Source organism: Megalopta genalis, chromosome 3 (assembly GCF_051020955.1).
Source record: "Megalopta genalis isolate 19385.01 chromosome 3, iyMegGena1_principal, whole genome shotgun sequence".
NCBI classification, from domain to species: Eukaryota; Metazoa; Arthropoda; class Insecta; order Hymenoptera; family Halictidae; genus Megalopta; species Megalopta genalis.
The window spans coordinates 23,277,148-23,300,946 of record NC_135015.1 but is presented as its reverse complement, the minus strand read 5'-3'; the positions used below and the strand labels follow the sequence as shown (position 1 = coordinate 23,300,946).

At 43.0% G+C, this 23,799-nt stretch overlaps 1 protein-coding gene across 2 annotated transcripts in view; it reads left to right on the top strand.

Moving 5' to 3' along the window:
* Window positions 1-23,799, top strand: part of LOC117222189 (uncharacterized) — a 300,049-nt gene that overhangs the window by 31,558 nt on the left and 244,692 nt on the right. The window contains exon 2 of one of the 2 annotated variants that reach the window (XM_033473759.2): window positions 1,355-1,411. The exons of the other annotated variant lie outside the window; for it this stretch is intronic. Coding sequence (XP_033329650.2) covers window positions 1,355-1,411 — 57 coding nt within the window. The remainder of the gene's footprint in view (window positions 1-1,354; window positions 1,412-23,799) is intronic. 2 annotated transcript variants of the gene reach the window in all.

Here is a 23,799-nt window from a genome sequence, read left to right as displayed (position 1 = left end):
TTAATGGATCGCCTAGCGAGGCTCGTGATTTCTGCATCGATCGAACGGTTCTCGACCGTGCGAGAGAAGACGACCGGCTCTTCCGATCCAATTGAACGGCGAACAATAAATTTTGCTTCGTTAAAAAAAATGCTGCCGCGCGTTCGCAAGACTTTTTATCCGCGTCGTAGGACGAGAGAGTCGTTCGAACTCTCCCGATCCGTCCCGAAAGGGAGAGCCTTTCTTTTTTAATTGGTATCGAAACAAAGCAAGAAGAAAAGTTATTCCCGACTGCGAATCGGGTGAGAAGGGGTCGCGGAGAGCGAGAGAGAGAGAGAGAGAGAGAGAGAGAGACTTGTTAAAAATTGCTTTGCTGTTCGACAGAAGTCGATTATCGACGTTTCCTCCTCCGTTCCCAGGAAGTCTGTAGACAGAGCGAGTCATTAGTAAACCGAACGGACATTCTTCGTTCGTTGAAATCCATGAAAATCCGAATAAATATTAATGAGTTGTTAATAATCGTCGTCCCGACCTCCGCTTCCTCTTCCGATTTCTTCGATATTATTTCGTCGGATTTTTCACTCCCCAACGGCTTCCGCGATATAAGACGATACAAATATTGTATACGAATAGGAAATATCAATAGAAATATCGATATATGAGTTATTATCATCTTTTATTTTATGGTATTTTGATATTTAAGGAGACCGACCACTCGTAATCCGTAAGAAAATCAACAAAGCTTTTAGAGACTCTTAAATCTCGTATCGAAAATGCTTTTAATTTAGAGCCTTGATATCGGTCGCGGTTTCTCGAGACAAGACAATACAAAATATCGATATTATTCTCGACCCTCCACTCTCCAGGAAGCCCCAAATACCCCGTGTTCGTGGAATTCTCCATCGCGACCAGAAACTTTTAATTGACCGGCATTCTATAAATTGCGACTTTTCGCATTTATATTTCATTGTCGACCTTTCCTGGAAGATGGGAGGCATCGATCCCGATGCTTTCCTAATTTAATGTAATAGTAATATTGTTTTTATTTGTGACGCCTTGTGTGTTCACACTGTTTTGGAGGCTCTGTAGAAGTTATGCACATAAAGTTATTAGATGCCTTGAGAGTCCCAAAAATCCGGAAAATGAATCCCACTAGTCTCAGTAACTGGTCCACTTAGGTCGATAGCAAAATTTTGGACCAATTACTGAGACTAGTAGGATTGATTTCCGGAGAGATGCTTCGTTGATTCGGACATAATAATTTATTGAATATTATAAAATTAAAATTCATCTCGATTACGATTTATCGTGATCAAACAAACATTTATTCCAAAGAATTTGAAACTTGACTTATACAAATTTTGTTTGCTCGCAGGTATGGACGTCCACATTTTCTCGCGAGAACGATCGAGGCGATGTCTGCGGGAAAGGCGTGAGTAGAAAAATGCTAATTACAAGAGACAACGTTCAATGAATTTTTGAAGCTGGCGTTGCCGAAATATTGGCGAGCCAATTCAAAAACTTTTCTTTATCGAAGAATTTAATTAAATTGAATTTGATTCAATTCAATTTAATTTAATGTAATTTAATTTATTCACCGATTTAATTCGCTTGTTTACGCTTCATACAAGCTGTGTATTTATACACAAATGTAAAAAAAGAAACTATATTTATAAAAACTTATAAATTAAGTGAACTTAAAGTTGAAACAAAGCAACGGTCGCACATATTGGTAAAAAGTAGGCTGCGGATTTCGCGCATTCATTATGCAAATCGGAAGACGAAACGCAAAACTGTGAGAACATTTGAAGAGTTTAAAAATACCTATTAGGATTATTAAGCAAAGAAATTAAAGTCCACGCGGCTCGTGTATCTTGTAATTAGTACAAACAGTTCTTATTTTGCATACAAATTCGCAGTCTAATTATAACCAATGTAAATCGAAGAATCTTCAAGGCAGCACTGGTCGCGCGTACAATGTGTTTCTCAAAAGAGTGGTTCGCCGAGTCCGAGATCGCGCGCATTATCCACAGGTAACATTAAAGAGCAACCAAGGTAAGAATGCTAATTACTGGTTATACTCCGAATAGGGTAGCGGAGCCGGTTACCGCGGAGTGACCAATTGCTATGCCTTAGCGCTTCGTTTTCCGGTGTAATCAACCTTATACTTATCGAATGAGACGTATGAATTTTTTTCGTTCTTTCGTTTTGTCCGTTCTTTTAAGTAAAAGAAAATTTCATACGTCTTATTCGACAGTTACAAAGTAAATCGTGCCCGAAAGCAGAGGATACACGGAGCAGCCTACATTTCTCAATTAATTCACGTATCGTCGCGCGGAGATTCATGGAATCGTCGCGAAACAAACGTGCAACTTTTCTCCGGCATTAAACCGTGTAATCGGCGACGCGACCGTTTCCGACAGCAATCGCGACCGGCTGATAAAGCACCGGCAAATTGCCGATCGATGAATCTTGTCGTACGCCTCGTCCACGGTCCCGTGGAATTTCTAATTAATCGAACAAACAGGACTTCCCTGGAAAACGGCTGAATAGACGCGTAATAACCGTCATTGAAATTTTCTTTTCGATGGTCGCTTAGTGGAAACCGGTTTCTCTCGACGGACCGAGTCTCTCTCACACGGACACGGATCCACGTCCACGGACTGTTTCCTGAACTCTTGCGCACAGTTTTTCAAGTACTTCTGTTGATCCGACAAAAATATGTTGCTTACAAAAGCTTATCCATCTTCTGTCGACCACATGATCAAAAATTGAATTTATTAAAGATTGATAAATATATATATATATATATTATATAATTAAGTGTATAATCAATGATATAGCATAATTATAATAATAGAATTAACTATCTGGAATTTCAAATAAAAAAATACAAATATAATACAGATCTGTCCTCCTCATCGATGCAAGTATACGTTACCTCTTCGACTCCAGAAAAAAGACAAGAAATTCTAGGAAGCGGTACAATGACCTGGTATCGACACAGGTGAAACAGATGATCTATCAGCAGCTTCCCCTAACCGGCATACCATTTTCCCGTACTTTGACGCCCGCCTTTTTGCTCTCCTGTTTATTTCTCTCTCTCTCTCTCTCTCTCTCTCTCTCTCTCCTCATATACGATTCTCTGTCTGCCGACACATTCTTGTCCCAGCACACATATGCTTTTCCCTTTGCCCAGCGCCTGAATCCATCCACCACTTTGCTTTGCCAGGTAGCGAACTCACCAGGGCTATAAAGAGTGGTTTGGGACCGGCAACGTGCGATGCTAGAAAATGTATGCTTCGCACAATACGTCACCGAACTGCTTCGTCTTCGAAAATCACTGGACTGGTCGCGAGATTTTGCGAATTCTGAAAGTTGGAACTCTGAGACTACGAACTCTGAAACTCTGAACCTAGGAACTCTGAATCTAGGAACTCTGAACCTAGGAATTCTGAAGCTAGGAATTCTGAAGCTAGGAACTCTGAACCTAGGAACTCTGAAGCTAGGAATTCTGAACCTAGGAACTCTGAATCTAGGAACTCTGAATCTAGAAACTCTGAATTTAGGAACCCTGAACCTAGAAACTCTGAACCTTGGAACTCTAGAACTCGGAACTGGAGATTCGGATGCTAGGGTGACCGTCGCCCGTTGGTCTCCGATGAACCGTGAATTTCGGCGAAAGCCATGGTCTAAAGTTATTAGAAAGCGCCCGAAGGGACTGGTGATTCCGCGCGACTCCCTTCGGACTGTCAGCCGGCCACTTTTTGAGTGTCAGCTTATTTAACAGGGAGCCGGCTCTTGCTCGCGCCATCTTGTCTACACAGAAAGGGAACGTCTTTTTGTCTCGCTACGCTCTTTTCCGTCTCCCGTCGCCACTTTCGGCTCCCTGTCACGGTTTTTTCCGCCTTTTTCATTCACCGGCACTGCTCGTGCCCGGGCCGAGCCTGCCGCAGACGCTTTCGAGACTGCTGGGAAAAGCCTCGCAGGCTGCTTCCATGTTCTGACGCGCCCCGTTCGACCCTTAGATCATGCGTGGCGGCTTCGGATAATCTCGCTGCAGCGAAGATATAGCATCTGCGTGACGTCACGTGTGGCCAAGATCTATAAGCTGTGCACGTATGATGCAGGTATACTGCTCGAAAAAGTTACAGCATAGAAAAATGTTGGATCAAAATTGGCCAACTTCGATCGACGATAACTCCGCGAAAAATCATCGTAGGCTAGTGATTCTTTTTTTTAATTAAAGCTCGAAACCTCTGCTTTAAGACACTGTTCCTGGATTTTAACTTTCGATACAGCCTCGCCACTGTGACCCTTTGAATGCGAGGCCACGTTTGTCAGATCGAACACTGCCAAGTTTCACGAAGGGTACGTTCCTTGTACATTTTTTTCCGGAGATGCCGTTTGCAGCCGAATGAAGTTCGATCCCACCTCTTCGATTTAAAAAAAAATGAAACTTGGCTGCAATTATTTTTCGCAAAGTTACAGCACTTTGAAGTAACCTTGGCAAGATGACAAACGTGGCCTCGCATTCAAAGGGTCACAGTGGCGAGGCTGTATCAAAAGTTAAAATCCAGGAACAATGTCTTAAAGTAGAGATTTCAAGCTTTAATTTTAGAAAAGAATCACCGTCCTGCGATAATTTTTCGCAGAATTATCGTCGGTCAAAGTTGGTCAAATTTTATCAAAAATATTTCCGTGTCATAATTTTTTTGTGAACAGTGGAATTTCGCGTATACCTCTCGTGGAAATTCATGCAAATCCTTAATGCGACCGCAACCGGTGCACCCACTCTATTTGGAAATATATATTTAATAAATGTAGCATTACCGGGTACGAGAAGAATAATTTTATTCCGTCCTCGAACAGCTCGCAAAGCGGTAATCAGGAAATGAAATTTCAGTGTGCAATTAAACAGAATGAAGTTTTTGAATGCTAATGCAACGACACGTGCATACTTCGGATTCGATTCAGCTCGAAAACTGATTCATATAAATGCAGTTGAATTCATTCTGTCGGAAACCTTGCAGTACTACTCTGCCATCCAGAATTAATGAAATTGGTTAATTTTGTTCAACGCAAAGAACGAGCGCTCGAAAATGTTCAAAGCGGATAAATGAAAGAGAGAGGGAGAGAGAGAGAGAGAGAGAGAGAGAGAGAGAGAGAGAGAGAGAGAGAGAGAGAGGGAAGATCGCAGAGCAAAAACAGCCATCGAGAGATGAATATATTCTAATGATTTTGTTGCTGCATGGGAAACATCGGCTCTCGCCGCACCGAATGCACCGGGGAACGAGTGAAGTTGCATTTCGGTGAGTGCATTCACTCGTCGATGCATTATATTTCTTGCAGCAGCGCGGGCTGCATAATCGATGGAACATCATGCAAGCGCCGAGACACAGTTGCTTTTCTCTTTCGTTCCTAGTAGATGCTAAAGGCAATTTTGAATAGTGCTGCAGCAAAAATTCAATTCGACGACTTCAAAAGACTTCGAAAATACGAACGCGAGAGCATTCGTGCTCTGAAATCGGCCGCTACCGAAACTTATAGAAAATATCAAGCGTCTAAACAATTCGATGTTCGAAGCACCGCTGCGATTCGAAAGCTTTGATATTCGCACGTTTAAAAATTCAAAGACTCGATGAACGAAACATTTAAATATTTTAAGATTCGGGAATTCGAACGATTCGACATTGAATTACTCAGAAATTCCAGTGACTCGGACATTTAAGTATTTAAACGCTTGAAAGTATTAAACGATTGAAATGGTTAGTATTTAAACGGTGAAATATTGAAACACAACGAAATCGTAAAAATCGAGGCTGCGGTAGGTTTAAAAATTCAAAGGTTCGTGTATCGCAAGTGGGCGAATGGAAGCTTTGAATTTGAATTGTAAGGAGCACGAGGTGCATAATCAATGGTGCACCGTGCAAACGGTTGCCGGTTATTTTCCTCTCTTTTTCCCGGCGCGGCGCGCCGGTTCGAACCGGTCAATATAACTTTCGATATTTCACCGGTTGGAAAAAGGCAATTACTTTTGATATGTGTCAGCATGGAAGGTAATCACATCTGTCATAAGCATACGGAGAAGATAAGTTATCGCTGTTCACTCGATTCGCTGGGTCGCTGTTGTGTACGTGCACGCGGTCCCACGCACACAGATCTCATCTTTAACGATCATTACAGCTGAAAATTGCGAAGCTCTCTTTATTTATTTCTTTGCCCGGGTTTGTGTTCGCGGAATCCCGATTCTGTCAACGCGATCGATTAAACGGCACTTGCTACCGCCGAATCCGGTCAGAGAAACAGAGAAATCCCTTACGGAGAATCCACGGGATACCTTTTGTTTAGAAATTTTCATTCGGTCGGCTTAATTACTCGGTATCCTATTCTTTTTTTAACGAAGAAATATTTCTTTGCGATTTCTTCCAAAATTTTGCTATCGACACAAGTGGACCAGTTACCGAGACTAGTGGAATTGATTTCCAGACATATCCCAAAAATCCGGAAAATGAATTCCACTAGTCTCGGTAACTGGTCCAAAATTTTGCTGTCAACCGAGGGGGACTAGTTACGGAGACTAGTAGGATGGATTTTCGAAATTTTGGGGAACTGTCGGGAAAATGAATTCTACTAGTCTCCGTAACTGATCCACTTAGCAAAATTTTGGACCAGTTACCGAGACTAGTGGAATTCATTTTCCGGATTTTTGTGAGACGTCTTTCTACGGCTTGTCTACCTTTTGAACTTCTATTATTCTTCGTATATCTTTTTCCCGTGTATGACGTCACACGTGGCCCGTTATGTTTGCTTCGCCGGATTCTCGGATTCCCTGCAGACGCACTGCACAACGCCTCGCCTAATAGCATAGATATGGTCTAAGGTTCGACCGCCGGAGGCCATTTTGAATATTCATAATCCGGTTGGCCCCGTACGGGTCGGAGCACCGGCGGCCTGCAGTATTTTTTCTCCTTTTCCACATTGGCAAAACGCAAAACGTTGACCGGGTTTTTCGGACGCGTATCGTCCGGCACGAGTTCCGACCGCGTTCTATCAAACGCCGGCCGCGGCGCGGCGATCTTCGCATCAAGCTTGCCCCGTATTGCGCATTCGGATAAAGGGGTAACAGGGTCACGAGGTCTGGCAGGATTTAGGCGACCCGGCCGACCCGTTCGCCGCCGCCTTTATTTTCCCTTTACCGATTACCTCTTGGCAACTTTTTCAAACCGATCGATCCTCTCCCCAAATTGTCCATTTTTTGGTTACAAGCCGAGGGACAATCGGGGAGAATTTGCCGCATAGAGCGAATTATGCTTGAAGATAAACTAATGGCACGGTAATTGGTACCATCGAATGTTGCAGATACGGTTAGTTAGTTTATTTTGTCCGGGTGCGAGTTTATGGCGCGAGGTTGTCGAATAAAAGAGCGACTGGAAAATTAAAAAAAGAATGCTTATCAACGGTGTACATATGTACCGGCGAGTATGTATATCCGGCTAAAATGCACGGGCCGATCGATATTCGGCTGCGGAGTCCAGTTACTTTCACTTTATAAGGCAGTTTGACGAGCACGTACCGCGCGAGACCGTGGATTTCCCTCGTAATTTCGAAAAAAAACCGGCCCGAAAACGCCGGAAAATATCGAGCCGATCGCCGGTCTAAATCAACGCCACCGGCTCCCGGCGAGCCGTTTAAACCGTTAAACGCAACATGATTTTTTATCGCAAGCACTCACGTGGCCGCTTCTTTGTGTCTTCTCTGCGAAACACGCTGCGTAGAATAACTTCATCGGCAAAACGCGCGGAAAATGTTCACCGTTTTGTTTCGCTCGCTAAACATTCCGGTCGATTTTATTTTATTCATGAAACGTTGCAAGATTTCGCCGATTTCGTTCTAAAATTGTTTCGCGCGATAACGCACGGCTGAATAATTCAGCCGGAAAGTCTGGCGCGGAGTGTTTTTCTCGCCGCGTTTTATTGCTAATTTTTCCGGGAAATTTCATTTTTTTTCAACTCGCCGATTGAACGCGGCATCGAACAACGTCACGAATGATTTCGTAGTGGTGTAACAAGCATAACAAGTTACATTAATTACTTAAAATTAATGTATTTTACATGTTTATAAGAAATTACGTTAATTAATTTTTGTAAAAGATTTTATTAAAAATGAAATAAATACCGACGGGGTGAAAAGAAATTTAAAGATTATCCCTTAAATTTCGAATATTATGAATACATTATAATCGATTTTAATACGCGAATTAAATTCGTTTAAAAAAGAAACTAGATATTAACAAAATCGTACACAAATATGGTTATTTTCTTGTTTTTCTTTAAACATCAGTTTTACGATCGATGATTAAATTTTATTCTGTCGGAACGTTACAGAATTTCAGATGGCCGCCGCGCCCCGGCTGGAAATGTAATTCGATGCTCTTTACGTGTTTGCCCGAGCGTTAATTTTCATTAATTTAACGCAGGCTCAGCGGGAATAGATGAAAGTTTCGTTCTATTTCGGGCCTGCTTTCGGGAACGTAAATGTTGCACGATCGATTAATAATCGGATGTCCGGCCATCCGACCCGCGAAGAAGTGAATAATTATCGCCTGGCTTGCCCGCGGCGTGATTTTCATCGAGTAACGAAGTATAAACGCAATTTCGAGCGGACCGTGCGCGGGACAATTATATTGTCATTACGGTTCAACGAATCGTTTCGGTGTTGAAAAATCGCGGGGCTGTGCACGCTGGACGCGGGCACCGCGCGATCAGGATTATAACTCGATTCACGGACCCCTTTCGAGGCCAATCAAATAATTATGCGCGACGAGGAGGACCGCGCGGATTTTTCTAGCGATTAAATTCTTTCGCGATCTCATTTTATCGCGCAGATTCGTCGAACCCGTTTTCGCACGTGTTTTCGTCGAACGGCTTTTATTCGATCGATTGGGAACGCAATTTTGGAATATTAGCCGTGCCAGACACAGCGGGTATATTCGCGTTTGCAATAAACCCGCAAAATCATCTGCAGGCTAGTGTAATCACTATTATCATTTTCGAGACGTTGATGCATAGGATCTACGTCGCCAACTCGGCGGAAACATTTATCACTGACAATTAATGATGGATCGGTGTTCATCCGCAATATTGCGAACATTGTTTCATCGAGAACACGTAATAGAAATAATCTTCGAGAGGTGTGGCTTGCGGTAATAATTTTAATAATAATTACGATAACGATTGCAGTAACAATAATTACCATGATCGCTGTAATAATAATTATTAGAAAAATAATTCTAAATACCTTCTGTCAGAAGGTGCAATTTGTCTAATAAAAATTTAATCTATTGTAATATTCGCTTACGTTGCGAATGATTCTTTTTATACAGTTATTACGAGCTATTATTATTATTATTATTCGAAGAATTTATTCGACATTTTATTCGCGTCTCTGATATTAAATATAAATAACAATTGATTCGCTTTAAACCGAAACTATCGACAGATCAATTTTGCTGTTAAATTTATCACATTTTGAGAAAGAGGGGGGGGGGAGAAAATCTTTTTGGCGCTTAATCTCGCGACTGCGGAAGTCTATGATATCCTCGAAACGGTCCGAGTCCCGAGGGTGCCAGAAGAAAATCCTGACGTCTGGACGCTAAATATAACATCTCGCCCCCTGCAACCCTTAAGTAGCCGCACGGGGTTTGCCGTTTATTATTTATAAAACGAACCTTTCGCCGATATTTTCAGATCGAACTACCGCCGCCGTGGAAACTTGCTGCGTGGGCTAAGCGAAAGCTATTAGAAAATATTAATTTCATCGCCAATCGATATTCCTTACATCACGAATTCATACTCTCCGGACTATAACCGCGGAGTAAAAGAGACGAGTTTAATCGGCGAATTGTTCTACGACGAACCCCGAGCCCTTCGACCATGCTGTCCAATAAATGTCCGATGCCACTCGTTACACTTTTAATAACAACGAGAAACAGTGTTTGCAGCAGGTTGAAATATTCAGGCGTGTTTTTATAGACTTGCTGCTACCTCGATCTCGAAGATTTGTACGATGTTCGATTCGTTTCGACGAATAACTCGATATTATAAATAATTTACGATAACTCGAGATTACAATTATTTAGAGTAACTAATTTGTAATCGTTCGTATCAGCTAATTTATAACCATTCGCGATAATTAATTTATAATCATTCGAGGTACAATCGGACTACTTATCGCCGAACTCCAGCGTTCGACCCGGCCGAAGCGAAAACGAATTCTTTTAATTGTCGTCGCGAGTATGTTATCCTTATCGAAAGTCGAGCCGATACGAATCGGTACGAATGTATGCCCGGTAAGCTCGTGAAAAATGCGTACGCATGAAAACAAATCGGACAACGCGGAATGGGGGAAACAACAAAGGGGAGAACGAGGGGGAAAAAAAATTGTGGGAAAATCTGGCGGCAGGTTAAACGAAAAATTGATCGGGACCAATGCCGGTATTATCCGCGGCTCGCGCGATTGAAAATCAACCGGATTCGAGCGGTGCGTTTAGACCCGAACGATGGAAATAATGGTTGAACGGTGCCTCGACAGAGAAAACGAACAGAATGCGATACACGTGGGCGGCGGAGAGATGCTGAATCGGGGGGCGGGTTAATCTCTGTACACAAGAGAGAGGGAGAAGAAGGGAGAGAGAGAGAGAGAGTTAGGGGGGAGAGGAAAGAATGAAAAATAACGAACGATTATATAAATTAAGCTCGACAACAACGGATGAAGGGACTGAAATGGACGAATGAAATCATCGTCGATTGCGCAATAATAGGCGAGCGTTGCCTGCAGGAAGCTAAATTCATGCGATTCAAACAATCTCGCGGGACAATTCGCGGTGTAATTCGAACACAAAGTAATGTCGGAGTGCGCGAATAACACGGTCCCGCAATAACAGGTAAAAGCGCACGGCCGGCACCGGCGTATCGTCGCGGCTTTAAAAACGACACTGGCTAATTAGCGATAACGATACGGTATCGATATTTCGAATCATCGATGTTTAATGTGACGATATTTCGAGTATTTATATTTGATGTGGCGATACTTCAAGTATTTGTATTTAATATAACGACATTCGAAATAGCGATATTTAATGTAACGATATTTAATACAACGATATTTAATAGAACGATGTTTAATGCAACAATATATTCCACTATTAATATTTCATATAACAATATTTAATACAGCGATATTTAATAGAACGATGTTTAATGCAACAATATATTCCACTATTAATATTTCATATAACAATATTTAATACAGCAATATTTAATAGAACGATATTTAATATAACAATATATTCCACTATTAATATTTAATACAGCAATATTTAATAGCACGATATTTAATATAACAATATTTAATACAGCGATATTTAATATAACAATATATTCTACTATTAATATTTACTATAACGATATATTCCACCATCGATATTTACTGCAGCGACACATTCCATTGTCGATACGCAACAAATGGCATCGAAATCCGTGAGTTAGAAATACACGACGTCTTCGAAGACGTTTTGTTGCGCAAAGTACATATAGTAGCAGCATAGCCGGGTCTCTCCGTTGAATGGGGCTACTACTCTCTTTCGCCCGTATTCGGTATTGATTTCCTTAGGAATCGGAAACGTTGCGACGCTTTAACAACATTAGCCGGGATTACGTTTATGCAACGCGAAATTGTACTCGGATCCCACCGGTCAAGTGCCGTCTGAATTGCGCCGGCTAATTTTCATTTCAACGATCGATCCGACGCTTGAATTTCAATTTGATTTCGAGACGCAACTTTTATCGGAATCTGTCGGAGTAGTTGCAGTTCAATTTCAATTTCTAGTCGAATCCTCAATTTCAATTTGTATCTTAATTCGAATTCAAATATATTTTCTTTCGAATTTTAATTACGAATAGAATCTGTATACTTGTACTCCTATCTTCAATTTGTATCTTGATTCGAATTCAAATTTATATTCGAACGCGAATCATAGATACGCGACATAGATTTAAATTTAAGTGCGAACTCCGCGTCGAACTCGAATTGAGACTTCAATTCGAAGCAAGTCCCCGATTCCTCTAATCGGAGCTCGCGCGATCCTTGGAGTTTCAATTTTAATTACACCGAGAATGTAGAGATCTCCTCGGTGTACGTCCCGACTTTCGCTTCTAATTGGAACACGCGTTTCATTTCGAATTTCAATACGAACACGAATTTCAATTCGCTGTACACGTACACACACGCGCGCGCGCGCACACGTCTATATATACATACATACGTCGATTTCCCGCTTTAATCAGACCGTGAATTTAAAGCGAAAGTTTTCGACGTTCGATCTTAGAAGCGCGAAGTTTTGAGTTTTAATTTCGACTGGACCGGGACCGGGACCGGCGCGTCAGCTTCGGCCGAACTTTTAATTAACTTTCGAATTTGCATTCGGAAGTTTCATATGAATTTCGAGTATCCGGTCCGGCGGCCGGGTCGTTCGGAAAAAGCGAGACACACGGTGTTCCCGCGGCCGAGCGGCGTGTAACGCCGAAAATCCTTGTAAATAAACGAGCAACGAGTGCATTAAAGTTGCCCGTCACGGAATAACCTAGATTCTCGGAGCGCGTTGGTACACACGCCGGCTTTTCTCGTGCGTGTATTCCTTTCGTTCGTGATTTAATAACAACTGAACAGAGAAATAGAGGAGATAGAGCTCGGGGGAGAGAGAGAGCGAGCGAGCGAGAGAGAGAGAGAGAGAGAGAGAGAGAAAGAGAGAGAGAGACGGGAGAAGCGAGATGCGGAAAGAGGAGCAGTCAGAATTTCAATTTCCCTGTGGAAACTAGCCCACGCGGCCCATTAAGAGTTGATAACAATTACGATCGCGATGTCGCAAACAGCTGCAGTGTAACTCGAGTAGCTCGCGACGTCGCGGAACAACCTTTCTTGCAAAACGTTCATTTGTTCTTCGCTGCGCGTCGTTTCTGCTCCCGCGTTCCATTCGACTGACCCAGCTTATTACCAGACTGCGGATTTTTATGCTGAATTAAAATTGCCTCTATTCGCTGTGTAACACGCAGGACCTAAATATAGATCCATTTCTTTTCCGATCATTTTTGTCGGCTGAGCGTAATCCAATTTTTTCTTTTTAACTCTTCAAGCACTTGTCGCGTTTCCCATTCGATCTACGCGTGCTCGTCGTAAATGCATAAAAATTCAAATTATTTCAAACGACCGTAGAATATTAAGCGTGTTATAATTAGACTGTGGATGAAATGCAATTATGACGAAACCGTGGAGACCGGACATAAAATATTACAAATATATTTAAAGAATTTCAGAACATCGTTTTTGGCCGATTAAAATGCTAAAGAGCAAAATTAAATGTCTGCGTAGCTCGTTTATCGTGCGATTAATCGAGACGATCTTTATTTTGCTTAAAAATTCTCAGTCTAGTTATAATATAATGTGGCCTTCGTCTCTCTCTCTCTCTCTCTCTCTCTCTCTCTCTCTCTCTTTCGCTCTATTTTATTTCTCCCTCTTCTTCTCTTTCCGTTTCTCCCGCTTTTATTTCTTTCGGAGAACAAACGAATGCAGTCGAGTTCTACGGTAATGAAATCTACAGTGTTATAATTAATCGAGTCTAATTACTCGAGAGTCTCGAGTTCGCCGGGCTGATTGTACGTGTTTAAATTAACTCTAACTATGTTTTACTGCGTAACTTCCTAATATGGTTTGCGGATCGTTTCGAAATTTAGAAATACTATTTCGGTCCGCGTTCTCGGATGTCGCTGTATTAATTAATAACGTGAGAGAGAAATCGGTGAAAATTCTTGATGTTGTTAAATAACGCCGTCCTCTTTTCAGAGAGAAAACCTACTTATCGATGCAACGATACGAATCTTTTCTGTTCCGAGCAAAATCAAAGTGTTAATCAATAAATAAATAATGATGAAACATAATGGTACAGTGATTCCTGATCCGTCGAATTAAACGAATCTTTTGGCAACTCTTTGTTCTCGCGCACTCGGCGAATCTACACCGATAACAGATAACAAACGGTTTGGAGAAGACAGTTTCGGGTCGAGTGACAGCGAGAGAGAGAGAGAGAGAGAGAGAGAGAGAGAGAGAGAGAGAGAATCCGGCGAGTTTTCTGAATCGAGGAGAAAAAAAGGGAACATCAGCTGTGTCTTCATTCAATTATATCTCATTCAGTGGTGGCTCGGTGTAATTAGCCAAAGGAACAGTGGGTTAATTTTAAATGAAACATTCACGTGTGTTTCCGCGAAGAGATTACGCGAATGAAACAGGTGCTCGAGGCCTTTCATGAAAATTCAGATCGCCAGCTCGTTTCCTTCGCCGGAGAGACCGAGAGAGACCGAGATAGAAAGAGAGAGAGAGAGAGAGAGATGAAGAAAGAAAGAAATAGAGAGAGAAGACTGTAACTACCGGTCGATTTGCGGAGGAAAGGAAGAATAATAAAAGGACTGTAATGCTCATCCGGTGGCCATTGTTTGCGAGGCAAAGAGAAAAACGGCCGACGCGGACGATGCAAGAAAAATAATAACAATCGATTCTACGAAAGGAATAAAACTTTCTTTTCAATGCAAAGATAATAACCGCACGAAATAATGGCTGTGTGCCGTCTCTTGTTTATCGGATGCGAAATATCTCAGCCACTCGTCGTATTATTTACCAACAAAATGGAAACTCGACTTTTTATCCGTCACAATTCGTCCCTGACGATTATTTCCAAAAACAAATATTTCCAAAAAACCCGTTAGATCCGAAAATTGAAAGTACTAATTTATATTTATACGTACCAGGCCTCGGTTTTATTTTCCATAAAGATCCATGCTTAAATAATGAGCGAACGAGTAAATACAAATACAATAAAACTGAATACAAGACAAAGATAATAGCGATAACAAAAGTAAAGAAATATACAAAGAAATGCGGACGGTTTTTATTTTTCATAAATATCCGCGGTCCGATAATAAGCGAGAAAGGAGGACACGAATACGGATGCGATAAACTAAAATACAAGAGCAAAATAATAGTGGAAATAAGGACAGATGTAAGGAAATATGGAAGAATGGGAAATAAAGATCAAACGCGCGTTTCATCGCGGAATACCGGGCAAATAAATGAAACTCGAGCGAATGAATTGGACTCTTTCCAAAGGTACTTCAAAGCACCGTTTCCACTAAACTGCTTGCACGGATCACTTGTTCCCAATTTAATTTAGCTGCCTTTAATCCGAAAGCGTCCGGATAAAAGTGAGAATGATAATGCGAAATAAAACGGCCGCGGATTTGTACACAGTCGCCAATTGCGCGCGATCGAGAAACAGAGATGCATTATCCGCGCGAGACCCTCGTGTGCCGGCTGCGGAAACGATTTTCACGGTGGCACGGCTGCGAATTATAGAAAAAAAAAAGAAAAAAAAAGGAAATCTGTTGCGCGTCCGCCGCGCCGGTTCGTTAACATTATAACACGGCCGTTTAGTTCCGGCGACGATCGGCGCGAGAATAATTGTTGATCTTATCCTTCTTTTTTTTTTTGTTTTCGATTCGAATTCGCACGCCGCGAAATCGACCGCGGCAATTTGAATTCGTCGCGTCGCGTCGACGAATCGAATTTATCGGGCACCGCGATACCTTTGATCGAGCCTCGAACGGGGGCCTAATCGACCCTGTGAAACGATTAACAGAACTCGTACAGAGCAGTCCGTATTTCGAAAGTTGTTTAGCAAATCGCCGCGTCGAGTCGACGATGAAAAAAATCGCCGCGTTTCGGTTGGTTTTTAGTCCTCTCCGAAAGTTGCAGCTCGCAAAAATAGAACGAAACGCTTTCGACTTATTTACGAAACGGAAACAAATTCGGTTAGAAAATATTACATCGGCTCGCGTGTGTCTTTCCTCGACTTCTAATCGAATTTCTCAGCTTTGCCTGTTATTCGCGTCCGCCACGTTACGTTGTTCTTACGTCGGAAGAGCGTCGATTAATTAGCCTATTCGATTTAGAAATCGAATTTCGATCTCCGTTGGTCGAACGATCGCGCGACGTCTGTCATTAGCATAGAAACAATAGCAAAACGCGATTATTGTCCGAGGTACGCGCGCGGGGCCCGCGTTACGTCCCGGCAACGCCGTTTTCATGGCGCGTTATTGCTCGCACAATTGCATCATTAAGATACTATTTAACCGGGCCCGCGATTCCCCATGCCTTGTACGCGACTCGTACGCCGTTTAAAATTAATTACCTGGAAAGTTTCTTTTAGAGGGACAGCAAGAGAAAGAGAGAGAGAGAGAGAGAGAGAGAGAATGAGAAAGGGGGGAGGGAGTGAAAAGTGGAACTCGTTCCCGCATTCCTCGGTATCGGACGGCGCGAGCTACGATTCGAGCGCATTGTGGATCGGGCCCCGTCCTCCTGAATAATTCATTTTCGGTGTCGTGCAATAATAGCGGTCGTGATTAATTGGAAAACAGTCTCGCGCACTCGCCTCTAATCTAGCCGATACGATCTCGTTCGGCTGATAATCGTTTATCGGCTAGTGCCGGCGGAATCGAGGCTCGTCCCCCGAAGTAAAACAAACCTTCCGCGGCGATAAGACCTCGCGAAACCAGCTATTATTTTCCTTTCTCTTTCGATCGCCCGTGGGCCCGTTCGTACGCCCCGCGAATTCAAGATGAATCGGACAATTGTTTTCTGACCGACGCCGATCTCTGATGCACGCCACTTGTCGCCTTTATTCGCCGAACGATTACGAAGATCGACGCTGCTCCGCGAACTGCTCAATGATTCAACGGAAATGAAATCTTCGTTCTACGAACTCTTCAATCGACCATTAATACAGCGGTGTGAATGGTTCTAGAACTCGAACGAGCTCTTACTCGGTTTCAGCGACGTTCGAACGAAACGTTGATCGAGCATCGTATTTGTATATTTTTATTTTCTATTATTTTTAATACGTTCGTCACGCTTTTGAAGTATTTTTTACCAATGCGTTATAAATTCTTGATTCGAACGCACGATTTTAATCGCATTTCATCGAATAAAATACTTCGATTTCGCGAGATTTTTGAAATCCTTCGCACGGTCGTCGAAGCGTCGCGATATATTTTCAGCGAACATATGTTTCGAAGCAGAAAATTACAGTCGAGCTGCTGCCGATGATTCTTGAGTCGGACTCCGATGTTTTCTCGCCTGTCCACCGTCCACGTGTTTCCTGAATTTCCCGTGATTTCGCCTGGCCGGCCCCTTTTGGCTCTGACCCCGTCCATTATTTCTCGGCGGTTGTTTCTCTATTTTCTCCCCTTTTTCTCTGCTTTCCGCTATTTTTTTTTCTCTTTTTGCACCGCCCGGGACGGTTCGTTGTTCCCATTATCGATAATCGAGAAAAAGGGTAGCGAGGGCGGGGAGGAATAAATTCGGCTCCGTTAAACGTTCGTTTTCGAATCCACTTTTCATCGATCCGATCGAAACACGCGCCGCTGTCCGAAAGTATTCGACCACTTGTTTCGCGAGCAATTCCTCGAGTTTTTCGCGCCGGCGGAAAAATGAAAACGAACGGTCGCGCGTCCATAAAACAACAGCTGCGAGACGACGGTGTCCTCGGTATTTCGATTACGGCGATTAGGTTTCGTTTCGATGAAAAATTTGTATCGTTGCACATCGGAACGGCGATACGGTGGAACCTCGATTATTCCGGACAGCTTCTCGACGGAGCCGTTCTCTCGACGTTTCTGTTTACCTCGTCGTCGAGATGAGATTACGCCCTTTTTTTCAGAACAATTCCGCGGATCCCGTTCCTTTGGCAATTCCGCTTAAAGGGGCAGCTCCCGAGCACCCCCGCGAATGGATTTCGGTCGCCGGATTAGAGACAAGGCTGATCGATTCGAGTCTTCAGCCGGGAGACAGAGTTCTCCCTATTAAAAGAGAGCTCCGAGCATTTCTTTCGTGTTCTCGCTGCCGATGATTCCGCTCCGAGCCTCGACCGTGAACGAGAAATCGAATCGAATCGAATCGAATATTCCCTCATCGACGCGACTAGACATTTCTGTTCCCTTGAAATAACAGTCCCGCTATCCGACAACCTTATTAGCATCCGATTTTTCCGGAATCCCACGGTCAGAACTGCATTCTCGAATCGACCGATTCTGCTTCGCCCTTTAACCCTGCTGTGCTCGCTTCGTTATTGGAAGACCGCGAATTTATAATAATATTTATAATAAATACTCCTAATATTTATAAGAAAAATAGGTGTGCAAAGTTGACGAAATTATGGGACGTCCAAGTGTAATTTTCAACTCGCTGAAATTACCGCGAAATAAATATTAATCGAACATGGTACGCAATTTAAAATTTCCAAAATAAAGTTACCGAATTTTATATTATTTAGAGAACATTTTTTTTTAAGGACAACTGCGAATAAAACAATTTTTCAACAACTGTAGAATCTGTAGAAAATAAAGATAGAAAAGGGGGTGAAAATGTGATTGAAATGTTAAAACGTGCCTTTTCACCGTTTCGGTGAGATCGGAGCAAGTCGAGCTGCACGGTAGATTATTACTAGAATAAATTTTGGCCGGCGATGTCCAAGAAAATAGGTGTTTCGTCGCGTCGCGTCGCGGGGGTGGAATCGATCGGATGAGTCGCGAGATCGGTTGCTCCAATATTTATCTATCGACGGGGTTCTCCGGCCGAGGCAAGGGAGCACCGGTGAGCGTATAACATGGAAATAAAGGTATCCTTTTACTGGATATTTGATGGGAACGTTGTATCATGGTAAGAGGCTCTCTCCCTCTGAATGGAGTCCCGGGGTCTCGGGCCGCGCGCGTTCCTCGTATATCTTGATTACCATTCATTCCGGGGCTCTCGCGGAATTCTCGGCGCGATAAAAGAATTCGTTGTGCGCCCGAGGCTCGGGGATTTCGGGGGCCGGCCTTATCGCGTTTCGCATTTTTGCGTTAAACGATGAATTAAGGTGGAAGTACCTATTATGAAACCGTCGCCAGAATCGTGAATCCTTCTCGATACGGTAGCGCAAACAATGCGATAAAGTATAGGTAGAACATGCGAAAGTCGATGTATAAATTCTATCCACATTTTTGAACGTTATTCTTTGTGAATTCACTCGCACAGATATTAATGCAACCGCGCTGAAATGAATAAATTTGTAAGTTAAAATGAAATCTTTTATTTATTGAGCTGCTGTGAAACTTTACAGCAGCATGATTTTTATTTTAACTCAACTTTCGGTATATTGTAAGATAAAATAATAATAATAATAATAATAATAATAATAATAATAATAATAATAATAATAATAATAATAATAATATAGTAATAGTATAAAGAAGAAGATTAATCTCATTTATTTATTTCTTTTACCTTTTGTTGTGTTTCAACGTTCTCACACCGTACAATTCTCCATTATTTCCTGCATTTTATCGCTCGATTTAAATATCTTGACCGCTCATTTTATCTCCTACCGCGAATCTGTTTATTTCATCGCTTCTTCTCTTTTTGTTTCGTTTCGATATGCTACTTGTGCGACGTATCGTCGCATTATTGTAGCGCAGGTACTTTCTCCCGTTTTTTGATCGAATAAATATTATTCTCATTATTATTATAAACGTTGATTATTCCGAGAGGGGGCCCGCTCCGAGCGCAGGACCCAATTATACCGATGCCGAGAACCGGTTCCATTTTCGGAGCCATCGCCAAGGTGACTTCTGATCCCAACGTTAGGGCCCTATCCGAGGCCCGACTATCGCCGACAGCTCGCCGGAGAATCACTGGGCCCCGCTCGCTCCCGAATATCCTTTATAACCTATAAACTTCCGTTGTCTCGCGTCATCGAGCCTACGGAACGATAATGACGGCCACGTTCGTTTTCGTTTCGGCGCCGAAATCGGCCCGGCACCGGCCCGACACCGGCTCGAATCGACTCTATCCGCTCTTCTAATATACTGGCGTCCCCGTAGAAAGGAATCTATTCGATTAGGCATTCGTGAATGAAATTTGACGACTCGCCGAGGCCATTTGCATTTTAACCCGTGTACCTTTCACCGGCCACTGTCAACCGGCGACCGTAAAAATGCTTCATTATTGCACGGACGGTTTATTTTTAGTACACATTTTCTAATCGCTCGCTGACGCGCCGAGTGTGCAAGTTTCTTCTCTCGCTGCTTCGACGGTCTGCGGATCTTTTGGCGAATTAGAAATTTTCCGTATCAACGCCGTGATCGAAACGCGACTGTGCCGTACGGTGGCTCGCAAAAGTGTGTAATTGTTTTTAAATTGGGCCAAACGATTCGAATCTTTTTTTTTTCTTTTTCGATGATAAACTTTCCTCTCACTTGGAACGACAGAAACAAAAAAAGAAGTTCAGTTTTTTAACCCTCCGGAAGAAGGTTTGATTCGCGAATAAATATATTCGAGAAACATTGACAAACAAATGCAAAGATCCGCACGAATCTTCGCGCAAGAATTAAATAAACTTACGGATATATTTCGAGCGTATTATCGTTTCAACGTGACCGCGTGCTCGTATTTATTTCACGGCTGAAAGGCTTTTCACGAGTGCACAAATAATTCGCGCGGCAACGGCGCTGCCGCGGGCGGTTCCAACGTTAAAATTTACATTCGGACTCTAATTTCTCGGCATCCTAAAAAAATGTTATTAATAGTCGCGCGCTCGTTTCGAACGTGTAATTGCTTTCTCTGAACGAGTTCAAAAAAGAAAAAGAAAAAGGCAAAAAAAGGGAAGAGAGAAGAAAATGTAGGAAAGCGAATGTTTCCGCGCGCATTATACGCACAATGTCTGCTCTGTATGAATTACTTTCGCGGCACGGATCTCGCGGTGAATTGCAGTAAAATGCGTTCCACTCGGTTTAATCGAAACGAATGACCCTCGAGGAGAATCTAGTCGCCGCCGATGCGATGAAAAAGCTCGGGCAAATAATGCGTGCAATTAACCGGCCGTATTTCGATCGCGCGCCCTCTATCTCTCCCTCTCCTCCCCTCTCGCCAGCCCCGATATTACGATTAAAAATACAATCCTTTCTTCGCCGGATTCGCGCGCGCGAGCATTAATCACCGTCGAAACGTCCTCGGATATTGTTATTAACGTTTTCGGCTCGGAGACCGAGTGGGTACTTGACAAATCCGGCGATTCGCGAGACGTTTCGCGAAATTATTGACCGTGCTGGCTTCTGGCTGACCTGGATCGCGACTGCACTTTTGGCAGCCGGCTGCACGGATTGCAAACACTACTTTTCTTACCAGCAGCGCGGAAATATTGAACTTTTAATAGAATCGTTCTCCGATAACCGAGCGCGCATCAATTTTGTTTCTTTTTTCTTTTGGTTTATTAGTTTTCTTTTTTTTTTTTGTTTATACAGCCTTCAACCCATTTCACGACTCGTTCTCAAATTATTTACTTGTTATTGGATGGCTTTGTATAAAAACTCAGCGACGTTTAACCGACGACATTCGCTATAAAAAGCGTAATAATGGAAAGAATTTCATGACAAAAATTTAATAGCAACCGTCAATTTTATGTATCATATTTTGTACATCGTTTTTTATGTAGCATATTTTATGCATCATATTTGATACATCGTGTTTTATATATCATATCTTATATATCACATTTTTTATACCGTATTTTATATATCATATTTTATTATATATCATTTAAAATATTCAATGCACCCACCTCTAACAATATAAAATTTTATTCGAAGAATTTAATCGAAATATAATACGAACGAAATATCACCCGAGGAATTTGCTCGAAATATTATGCCGCGGATAAAAATGTTATTCGAAGAATCCGTTCGAATAAAATTCCCCCTTGGCGCGCTCTAATTGGTTAAATTGAGTGTTTAGGATGAAAATACTGAGGGCATGTTCGTTATGCGGTCTCTTCTCGGGCCGAAGATTTATTCGGACCACGCCGGTATATTACAGGCGAAATCGATACACAAACACGTTCTCGCACGCGTGTTCCTATTTTCCCTGGGATTTAGATCCCCGTCGCGGCTGTTTGTGAGACAGCCTTTAGGTTACACACGCGCAGAGCATCGCACACGTCGACGCGGAGGGTCTTTTGAATAGCGATGGGCGCGCGGTCCGCCCCTCTGTTTCGCCTTTGCAATCAATTCTTTTTTTAAAGAAGCCCCTAATCCTTTTAAATATCGCGCTGACTACCAGCCGGATCGCGCTAAGCCTACTCGACACTCGCGGGGAGCATCGAATTCCTTGATTTTCCCAACGAGCGCCTCGTCGAAATCGGCGAGCGGGACACAATTAGCCGAATATTTTCGAAGCATCGAGAAATTACGACGATAAGATTACGGCTGCGTTATCTGTGAATTTTCGAGCCGCGTGATTCGATGAGGTTGCGGAAATTGCAATTTATCGTCGACTCGATTCTTCGTAGAGAAAAGTAAACGTCGAAATTACTGCTTCTGGCTGGCTCGCGAATCGTCGGAAAAATAGCACGCGGCAGCCTGCAACTATATTTTCCGCTGAAATCGCGTTATTCGTAGACGATTTTTACGCGTTAATTGCAAGAAACATCGGCTACGTAAACATCGATTCGTCTCGTCGACAATTTCAACGATAGAAATACAACTAAATTCTGTAAACGCCGTTCCGCGTTTCGACCAATCATTTTTCTCATAAATTCGTAAAATCGGCGAACAAATAATCGAGTACGATGCATCCTCCCCCTGCGAAACGCGAAAAATATCGGTATCATAAAGAAAAGCTGGAATGCCTGACGTTAATTCCAGCTTCTCTGTGTGTGTGCGTGTGTGCTCCGCGTTAATTTTCCTGTAAATTTAGAAGCTCGTTAACAGGCCCCCGAGTGCGTGCGATACCGAACATCGTTAAATAAAATTCCCTAGAGAAACTCGCGATGAGTATTCAAATTATGAAACGCGCACGGGTTCCGAATGAATTTACAGTGCGCGCAACTTCCGAGCGAATTAACAAGATTCCGCGTGTATGTTTGGCTCACGAGCGAACCAAGAGTGCGCGACGTCGATTATTAGAGACGCAAAATATGCGAGAAGAGTTTCGAGTGGCAAGCGCGCTCGTAAGACCGCGAGAGCGCATTTAATTTTGGAGTAAATCGAGAACTGCTGCGGTCGCTGTTGATCCGATCGCGAGAGGATCGAGTCGATCGCTGGCGGACTCTCACCTACGCTGGCCGGCGTCGGCGTGTGCGTGTATACACGAGTGAATCAACACAGGGGAACGCACACAGCGTCAGGCTACACGTGTATGTCAGGCTCGATACACGATATATACAGGGAATTTGACTGAGGTACGTTACACGCACACCCCGCGCGCACCCCGTTCATCCCGGCAACCCGCCTGCCTGTAATACGAATCAGCGAATAGGCACACTTGACTCGTCAGCGCATCGCCTCACGCTACACTTGCGAAGGCATTTAACCCTTTGCGGTCCCAGCTTCTTTCTCTGTTTGCAGTCTTTGTCAATCGTTCGAGAAATATGCGCCGCTAAATAATTCCTCGCCGCTCCGCGCGCTCTTTGCATTCGAGACACGCGATTGGTCGGAGACCACCGAGCCGCGGAACACACTGTCGTTCGCATAAAACCAGCCCACAGCTGCGATAATACTGACCGTTAGCGCAACTAAATATTCACCAGCTTCGATTCGCCCGGCTTTTATAGAATTTGTTATTCGCGGGGGTGTGTGTGTGTGTGTGTAGCGCGGCAGGCTTTCGTTCCGTACAGATTTCGAA